This window comes from Podarcis liolepis (assembly GCF_965112155.1).
Source record: "Podarcis liolepis genome assembly, chromosome: 4".
In the NCBI taxonomy this organism is placed as follows: Eukaryota; Metazoa; Chordata; class Lepidosauria; order Squamata; family Lacertidae; genus Podarcis; species Podarcis liolepis.
Genome location: NC_139558.1, coordinates 52,456,348 through 52,466,563, shown reverse-complemented (window position 1 = coordinate 52,466,563; position 10,216 = coordinate 52,456,348). Strand labels below are relative to the sequence as shown.

Genomic DNA, 10,216 nt, shown 5'->3' with positions numbered 1-10,216 from the left:
AAAAGGGTATGTTTAGTAAGAGTTATACAAGGTACTAAAACTTGAGATTTTGGAGGAAGCAGGGTCCACATTAGTTTTACATTCTGATGCTTTTCATCCAGAGTTTTGCAGGTCAGGGTGCAGGATCCACCTTATCTCAATGCGTGCCAATACACTTTTTTTTGGAGGGGGGGCTGGCCATTTATGGGAGCAGTCCTAAAATCCACTTTGTATAATAAACAACCGATCACTGGACCAATGGACATGGAGAAGCCAGCGCATTTCAATGGCCCTTCTACCTCATTCCTTTTAGTGTTGGTCTCACTTTTGGATCCTGGTTTGCAACCCGCCTTAAAAATGGGCAAGCTTGGGACCTGAACTCTTATTGTTTCCGCTGCAGCTCTTTCATAGTTTCTATTTCCCTCCTTTTGGGAAAAGGGAACAACACAAACCCGAAGGTTTTTCCCGGTTGCCTGTACAGAACCTGACGTGCCTTGCTTTGACAAGAGGGTATATGCAGGCCCTTGGACGCAGAAGAAGCCGATTGAGAAAAAAGCTGCCCCACATAGCTGTCTCTCTCCTCTCTGCCGGCCCTCCCTCGCCGCCTTGCCCTCCCCTGCCTGGATTGGTGCACCGCCGTCCCTGGCCTTTTAAGGGCTGTCCCCCGGTCAATCTAAAGCGACGAGCGCGGGGGGCAGGTGCAAGTCCTCCTGCAATGGATACTTTTACCAGCCAATCGTGCCCTGGCCCGTCTGCTCCCCAAATGCCTTGGAGCCAATGAGCTGATGCGGAGCGGGGTGGGGGTGGGGTGGGAACGGCAGGGAACCAGCGGAGCCCAGGAGTCGCGGGGATTCTTCGGGGATTCTCGCTCTGCTCCGGGCAAAGAGGGCCGCGCGCTGCACTTCTCGCGCCTGAGCTGACACGGAAGGCGCGCTGCTGCTGCTGCTGCTGCTTCCCCTTGCTGCGGGTTCCCTCTGGGTGTCGTCGGAATGGTGATCAAAGTGTTCGTAGCGACGTCCTCGGGGTCTACCATGGTAGGTATAGCCAGGCGATGTACGTTCCCACGGGTAAGAGCTTCCAGAAGCTTTGGGAAGGTCTTTGTTGACGAGGAAAGGGGCGTGGTGCACATACGTACCGAATGGCCCGTCTTGGGTGTCTTCTGGTTTTTTTGCAAATCCAGGAGGGCCATGGGATTGGTCTGCAGCTGCAGTTAAAGTTAACAGCTTAATGCATCTCAGGAAGCGGGTTTGAGTCCACCGAAACTGACCGACACGTGTCCGTTATTATTTAAACGGAGGCGCACCGCAATCTTCCCGACTGATTCAAGGTGCAGAGAAACACGGAGGCTGAAATACTCTACTTCCTCAGGAGTAAGCCTACTTGAACTCACGGGGACATTCTTCTGAGTAGGATTGCCCTGTGGAATAATGCCACATCTTGGTGCATGCCTGCACATCAGTGAAAAAAACAACCTTTGCACAACATATTCCTTTTAGCACATTTTGCAGATCTTTCTTTTCTTTTTTCTTTTTTAAAGCAGTCTGCTTTTGCTATTGGAACAGTAATGATCATCAGGCTTGGTTGTGGTGTGTAGACTTTTTCTTTTGAGAAATATTGCTACATAAGGGGTACTGCTCATGTGCACAAAAATTAAGCACATGCTATCTTAGCATTGCCATCTTAACATTTTAAATCTTTCTTACCGTGAGTTTTGAGCATGCCTACTGTTAAGTGATCAGAACAGCTATGCTGGCTGAAGCTAGCAAACGGCATGCACTGAGAAGTTTGGAAGGTGGGACCTGGGCATGAACTGTTTCCTTTTATATCCAGTTCCCACATGAGCTCAAATTGCAGCCCTGGCTGAGCAATCAGTCACAGTGACACTTCTAAACAAACTGACTGCTGCTTGCACATAGCTCCGAGGCTGCATTGCTAACTGGCTTGCACTAACACAACCTCAAGAAGTTTCCAGAGCAGAAGGACTTGAAAAGGACTAAATGGAAAAGCTTGTCTTATCCGCAACTGCAGGCTGCTCTCTTTAGCACCTGGGTAGCAGAGCTTCCATTTGGCCCAATTTACTTCAAAGAGAATCGTATTTGCATTTGATTGTGTATAATGGATGATGCCATTTGCTCACCACCTGCAAATATAACATTGTCCCACACCTGTAATTAGGATGCAGTGCTTACAGGGGCGCCGACTTATAAAAAATATTGGGGGGGCCCATACCGGGGTCCTGCCGCTGGTTCGCTCGGGTAGCCGGGAGAACGCAGTTCGAGGTGGCGGTGTTGGGGAGAGACCCTCGCTCAGGGCGCCACTAGACTTGGCGGCCGGCGGCCTATCTGGGGGGTTTTGGAGCGTATTTTGGCGGAACGATTGGGGAGGAGGGGGCTTGTTGCCGGATTCTTCAGCTGAGCCGGAGATCCGCTGCTGGGGGTCCCTGGGCCGAGTTGTGAGCACGGCCTGCTGAAGGGAGATCCAGCCGATTGCGCGACGGGGACGGCCCGGGCTCTCCGGCTAGGGCGCGCGGCTGGCTGGCTGGCTGGCGAGGGAGCAGGTGGGGAGGAGGCGGGGGTTCTCACTCTCTTAAGAAACGCACCCGTGCGCCCAATTGCCACGAAGTCTGAAGGGTGCGTGTGTGGAATTAAAAAGCAAAAACGAGATACGGGCAGGGCAGGCAAAGAGTTTTCTGCAAGAGGATGGAGGGCAGGTTGAAGAGAAAATCACTCAGGATGAGACAGTCAAATCAGCCATGATAAAATGGGCTCAGGATATTGGGTATAACATCATGTTTGAGGACTGGGAAAGGTTATGGACCACCGGTATGAAATTCACGGCATGTAATGCCTTGAAGGAAAATATTATGAAAATGATTTATAGGTGGTACATGACCCCAGTCAAGCTTGCAAAAATATATCACCTGTCTGATAATAAATGTTGGAAATGTAAGGAGGCTGAAGGGACATTCTTTCACCTCTGGTGTACTTGTCCAAAAGTGAAGGCCTTCTGGGAAATGATCTATAATGAGTTAAAAAAGGTATTTAAGTATACCTTTCCCAAGAAACCAGAGGCCTTCCTCTTGGGCATTGTTGGCCAGAAAGTGTTAAAGAAGGATAGAACTTTCTTTATGTATGCAACTACAGCAGCAAGAATACTTATCGCAAAATATTGGAAGACACAAGATTTGCCCACACTGGAAGAGTGGCAGACGCAATTGATGGACTACATGGAACTGGCTGAAATGACTGGCAGAATCCGAGATTTGGGAGAAGAAACAACGGAAGAGGACTGGAAAAAATTTAAGGACTATTTACAAAAACAATATAAGTTGTATGAATGTTAAAAATTTACACGATTCGGAAACTATAGCTTCAGCAATTAGATTTGGGAAACAGGAAATTATATTTTAAGTAAGAAAAGGTCAAAATCTAAGGTAATACTATGTTTAATTTAAGATATAAGTAACTGATGAAAAGTATGTTAAATTTAGAGGTATAGTATTTGAAAAGTACAAAATAAGGTACGAAACAAGGTAATAATTTGCTGATATCTTTATTATAAAGAATGCAGGGTAAGGGAGATGCGAGGAAGTCCAGTTAGTTATATAAAAAATGTGTTGAATGGTTGGTTTTCTTTTCTTCTTTTTCTTTTTTTCTTTTTCTAGTTCTTTTACTTTTTTCTTCAGTGTATGTTTCTAACTTTGTATTTGAAAACTTAATAAAATATTTATAAAAAAAGAAGAAGAGAAAATCCTTTCGCTTTTCTGGGGCGCAGGGAAGTCTCAGAGCTGGAGGTTAGGGAAGGGACCCCCTTTGCTCTGCCCTCTTCTCCCGTCTTAGATTCGCATGGGGGTCCCCGCCCGAGCTTGCCTGCCCACCGGGCCACACAAGGGCCGCGCTCTACGCGGCGCACCTTGCTAGCCGCGCAGCTGTCCTCCGCGGCTGTGGAGCGGCCCTGCGCCGGTGCCCAGCCCCTCTGGGGGCCGCTGCGCTGCCAATGACAAGCGGGCGACGTCGCGGGCGGGGAAGGCGTCGCTTTCTTTCCCGATCCTTCATCCTCCCAGTCTTCCAGCCCTTTTTTGGGTTGGAAGCTCGTCTCGTTCGCCCTTCTCCTTTCTTCACCCTGTGCGCAATTTTCCTCCCTCGTCTCCCTCCCCATTTCTCCTTCCTTCCTTCCTTCCTTCCTTCCTTCCTTCCTTCCTTCCTTCCTTCCTTCCTTCCTTCCTTCCTGACTGACGGGCTTGGGCTCGGGCTCGGGCTCCGGGTCGGGCTCCGGGTCGGGCTCAGGCTCGGGCTCGGGCTCCGGGTCGGGCTCAGGCTCGGGCTCGGGCTCGGGCTCGGGCAGCCACAGCGTCGGCGGTGTTGGCGATCGGCGGCGCGGGGGGATGGCCCTCCCGGGGGAGCCGGCGCTGCTCAATGGGGTTGCCAAGGAGACAGGCCGGCCGCCCCCCTCCCCCGGCCCGGCGCCCCCCGCCGCACCGGTGCCCGTTATTGAGCTGGTGAGCACCGGGCGCCCTATAAAAGCCGCGGACGCGCCCACCGCCGCCCGAGATTATTGGGGGGGCTGAGCCCCCCCAAACGAATTTTTGAGGGGGCTCGGGCCCCCTCAGGCCCCATGGAGTCGGCGCCTATGAGTGCTTATAGTGTAATCCCAAGCATGAGGCTGCAGTCCTATATTTACTAAGACTCATTGAATTCAGTGGGACTTTCCTCAGAGTGAATATGCACAGGATTGTGGGGTAAAGCTTCTTGGTTTAGAAATGTACTTTTTTTTGTTTTGAAAACAAATTGCTAGATTGATCAACTAAAACAAATAGGATTCATCAATTAAATTTCTTTAAGCAGGTTGCAACCCTAGTTGTTCCACTGTAGTGGGTTGTCATGTGGCAGAACTTAATACCTCCGGTAGTATATATGATCCATGTTATGAGTACAGTCAGAAAAGGATTGGATATGGAGACAAAGAACCTCAGACTCCTCTTACTGGCTTAGCATATTCTTACTAGTGTGAATTGGGGTGTGTATAAGAGTCAAAGAAGGCATTTTTAATTCACTGGATTCCCTAGCACTTTTGTTTTAAATAGGAATGGTATTCTTCTAACACCACCATCCTAACCATGTCTACTCAGGGGTAAGTTGTATTGACTTCAGTGGGGATTCCTGCCAGGTACCTGATGTTAGGATTGCACCCTAAATGCCTCCTGTTACACTCCTGTTTATTTATCATAGGCATCTGGGTCCTGTTATAAACCATCCTTCCATTATTTTCAGCGAGATGAGCGCCGCAACCCCAGAGTCATCCGCGACTGGACCTAATGGTCAGGGGTCCCTTTACCTTTTTATAAAGTATAGGTAAAGGTACGCCTGATCGTTAGGTCCAGTCATGGACGACTCTAGGGTTGCTCGCTCTAGAGGCTGAGGGAGCCGGCGTATGTCTGCAGACAGCTTCTGGGTCATGTGGCCAGCATGACTAAGCCGCTTCTGGTGAACCAGAGCAGCGCACGGAAACGCCGTTTACCTTCCCGCCGGAGCGGTACCTATTTATCTACTTGCACTTGAGGTGCTCCTGCTAGGTGGGCAGGAGCTGGGACCGAACAACGGGAGCACACCCCGTCGTGGGGATTCAAACTGCCGACCTTCCAATTGGCAAGCCCTAGGCCATGGGAAGGCAAACTAAAGCCTGGGGGCCAGATCCGGTCCAGTCACCTTCTGAATCCAGCCTGCGGACAGCCCAGGAATCAGCATGTTTTTACATGAGTAGAATGTGTGCTTTTATTTAAAATACATCTCTGGGTTATTTATGGGGCATAGGAATTCATTCTTTTCTTTTTTTTCAAAATATAGTCTGGCCCCCCACAAGGTCTAAGGGACAGTGGACCGGCCCCCTGCTGAAAAAGTTTGCTGACCCCTGCCCTAGGCTCTGTGGTTTAAACCACAGTGCCACCCGCGTTCCTTCATGTATACTATAACTTCCCCCAAAGGCTCAGAGTGGTTTGCATTTTAAAGGTACTTCACTTTATACAAATTCATGTGACTCCCACTACCACCTGCATTTCACATCTCTGTTGTTTTTTTTACAGTACAGATAACATTTTAAACAATATGACCACAACCTCAAAAGCAGCTTAAACACACATACATGCAAGCAATGCTAACTATGCACTGAACAACTACTAGCCCAAACATTTTGCATCAACAATTTGTATACCTATCTAATATATTTGTAGCAGAATCCACAAAAGGTCAGTGAAATTGAAATCATCATCCCTGTTGTATGCACATTTACTTTATAGGAAGTTCCATTGCAATCAGTATGATTTGCTTTTAAACAAGTATGTTGAGGATATTTTATTTACTGCATGGAGCTGTAAATCTTGTTCCCAAATCTTGTTCTAGTACTATACTAATGTACATGGATTATGTGCATCTATGGCAATATGGCAGACTAGGATCATTCTGTCCCACTTGCTATACACAAGTTGCCTTGTTATCTATGGTGTTTTGCATAACCAGTGCATAACATTCTGCTCCAAAGTTTAACTGTCACCTGAGAGTTACTCTAGATATTGAATACTGAGTTGTGATAGAAGCACCATATGGCTTTTTCTTCTTCATTTTACTTGAGTCCACTTTATAGTTAGCTTTTTGGGATTTAAGACAATTTATTTGTGCTTAAAGGGCGAACTGAGAAATCCAAGTCTTTCCACTCAAATAGATGGTGAATTATGTTGTTGCCAATCTTGATTTCATGCAGTTCACTGTTCGGGAAATGGGTGTGTGTCTTTTTATTTTCCTGTGGGCCAAGGATGAAGTATAAATTCAATGTTCCTTACTTCTCAGCAAGATCACTTAAGAATCATTCTTATACACCTTTATAATCCCTTGAAAAAGAAGCTTGTCAGCCTACTAATAGTATATTTTACAGTGATAAAAGGCAACTTCAAGTTTCAATCTTTGGATGAAACCCTCCTACCCCTGTTTTGTGAGGCACAATGTTGAGTTAAAAATACAAACTGAGAATTATAAACAGTGGCTTAGAATGTAAGAAAATGGTTAGAAGTCTAAACAAGGAAGGGATAGAGTTAAAATATACATGTGTGGATGGACTGCATTTCTTGTCAAATTTCTTCTTCAGATACCAGAACTGAGGTTTGCCTTTTAGCTTTTTGAAAGCAGCTACTTTAATGACTTTTTAAATTATTCTAGTGACTAGTAGAATCTAGCCATTCAGAACTTCCTCGAACGAGAAAGTTTGTGATATAAAATTCCTGCCGGCTAATTTCTGCTGAAAACACAAGGAGAATGATGGAACTTCCTTACTTTCAGAAATACACTGGAACATGCAAAGAACGGCCACAAAGATTTATGCCAATTTGTGGATAGTATAACAAAAGACCCTTTTTATTTGCTTCTGCCGCTGTAAGGGAATAATTAGTATCACACTGGAGTGTCTCCAGGAATGAAGTTAGTAGAGTTGGTTAGTTTTTCATAATTTCTGTTGCTGTGCCGTACAGAATGTCATGTCCTGAGATGCTGGAAAATAACAATCGAGCACATGAAGGGGCGAATAAAATCACAACTTCACCATAACTTCATTCCTACATTGCAGAGGGTTGGACTAGATAATCATTGGGTTCCTTCCAGCTCTATGATTCGATAAAGTGTTTAGCGTAACCCTTAGCCCTCACTCTCCATCAAAATGAAGTCTAAATCTGCATTCAGTCACATCTACCTCTTTTTGTGTTGCTTGTTAACATTCCTTGCATTCTCTACCTCCTTTGTGATCCTCCACTGTTTGAAACTCAGACTGTAAGCCACTTGACACAGGAACTGCTTGTTTTTATGTTACTCTGGAAATTGCCATACAAATTGATGACACAATATAAAACAATAACAAGTAACCACAAATAACCTTTTAAAAGTATTTTAAGGTTTGAAGCACCAAATTCTTTCAAAAGAAATCCTCCCCCCACCATGTCCCTAAACACTGTCACTCTCAGCACACAATAAATCTTTATTTTTTTAAAAAAAGAACGGTGTGGTTTCACAACTCTTAAGAGGGGAGCACAAACACCATGTGCTCTGCAAGCATCTTTCTGCAAAGAACCTCCTTTCTGCCTTGGAGCACAATATGGTTTGATTTCTGTAGTTTAATCTATGCCAGGGGTTGCCAGTCCTCCGGGACCAGGGGGCACATTTTGAGGAAGTGCTGTGGGCACCACTCACAAGATGTATGCTGTGGGGGTTGTTGCATAACATGAAATGGCTGTGGTGATAGGTGTGGCACATAACACAAAATGTTTGGGTGACGTGTAACAAAAAATGCCTGCTGTGACATCATTGCATGGCATAATGGATGCCACATATGAAAGAGAAGAAATGGAGATAGGAGCACAGAATAGTGTGGGCATGCTCTCCTCACCAGCTGCCTCATCAGTGGGGGGGAAAGCACCTATATCAGTCATGTACTTCCTGTTCTGGCATCCAGTTAAACATGGGCATGTTTAGGGGGACGTATTCAATGGAGAGGTTGATCCAGTGTAAACAGGAAATGAGCAGGAAGAGCAAACAATCTGCTGTGCATTGTGGTTTTTGAGGGGATACCCTCCAAAGTACAGAGGGTACTGGCAAGCACACTGTTGTCTATGGGTGCCATGTTGGCAACTTGTGATCTATGTGGTTGGGAAAGGATTGAACTAGATGACAATTGATTGTCTTGATTACCTTACAACTCTGGTTCTATAGAATCTAATGTACTGAAACTCTGACTTTATTATACAGCAGGAGTTTGATGAAATAGCAATGTGCTGAGTTTTTGTTTTAATTTTAGTAGACCACTGGTTTCCAAGGGATAAACAAAACGATGAGTTTGGTCATGTCTCTAAGGTTTGAACTCATAATTCAATAAAAGGAAACCAATAAATTAACCCGGGCAAAGCTACAACAGAAACCGTAAGCACAGGTAATTCTGTGTCAGCACATAGTCAAACATACATTGGTTTTTTCCACTGTGCCAAAGCAAAGAAACACACCAGCTTTGCAGGCCAATGTTAAATTCCCTCCCTGCTGCTGCAAAAGACTCAGTTCCAAGACCCCATGGCCCTGCCTCCCTTAAGAATAGCAACACAGACACCGAGGGTAGATGTGTGTCCTACTTTACAGTAAATAGTTATCTATTGTAAGGAGTCCTCATTTGAAGGGCTGTCCAGTCCATACCTAGTTTAAACATAAAGAACCGTAAGAAGGGAGAGCAGAGATTCTGAAGATTAACAATTAGCACCTGACCAGGCAGATGGGGCATATACACAAATTACCTGGTCACAGCTTTGCCCGCTATGGTGACATTTATTGTATTTCTATTTAGATTAGTAATTATTTCTGAATTATCATTTATAAAAACATAAATTTTAGGCAAATCTGTGTTCTCTTTTTGTGAGTGTACCAATGGTCACTGTGTGTATCAATGGTCTTTTTTCTCCCCTCATGGCTCCTCATTCACGTGGAACTTTAGGATCAGCTGCATATCCTGACCACCTTCCATACATTTAGGTGACCCTGCTCTTGAGGGAGAGGTGGTATTCCTTCTGAAAGAACCCTGGCTTTCAAACTGTATTCTGAAGGATGCTGGGGCTTCTTTGAAGTTTACCAGAGGTTTGTAGTGATGGGCAAGATTCCCTGAAAGATGGGGGGGGGGGATTAAATGTTTGGATGCAGCCATGTAATCTGTTATGCTACTTACATGACCTCATCAGTTTTGTCATTCACACGTGTTGCTTAGGGGAGATTGGATTTTAAATTGCATGATGGAGTCACAAGCAAAAATTATCTTTGTGACCTCATTCAAAATGACATTTGAGCATGGAATTAAGTTGCTATAAAGTTGGCAAGGAGATAGGTGCTGTTTCAGAATAAATTGCATGTACTTAGTTGTCGTCTAGGGTTATTAGCAGAATTTGCGCAGTGGCTGCCTGCCCTGAATTTGGCTGAGGAATCTGCCATCATTACAACCCTTTTTCAAGACATGTTCATATTGCTGTAATTAGGAGACTGGCTGCACAGATGCACCTGCTTTTTAACAGTACATTTATACAGGATTCTTCCTTATGCCTGATGGGACCTCAACAGCACAAGTACATGCTAAGAAATATGTGCAGGGAGCATCTTGCTTGGCCTTTAGCACTGGGAAGGTGGTGGATTCTGCCCACAGTGCAGAAGAATGGGAACACGCTTCAGGTGAA

At 45.6% G+C, this 10,216-nt stretch overlaps 1 protein-coding gene across 5 annotated transcripts in view; it reads left to right on the top strand.

The window, feature by feature from the left end:
• The first annotated feature begins 686 nt into the window (after window positions 1–686).
• LOC310705699 (adapter SH3BGRL-like) overlaps window positions 687–10,216 on the top strand; it is a 31,804-nt gene continuing 22,274 nt past the window's right edge. For 2 of the 5 annotated variants that reach the window (XM_083500462.1, XM_083500461.1), the window contains exon 1: window positions 831–1,046. In XM_083500462.1, coding sequence (XP_083356588.1) covers window positions 969–1,046 — 78 coding nt within the window. In that variant the 5' untranslated portion in view covers window positions 831–968. Of the gene's footprint in view, window positions 1,047–10,216 lie in introns of all 5 variants that reach the window. The other 3 variants (XR_014525457.1, XM_083500464.1, XM_083500463.1) reach the window with 3 other exon arrangements.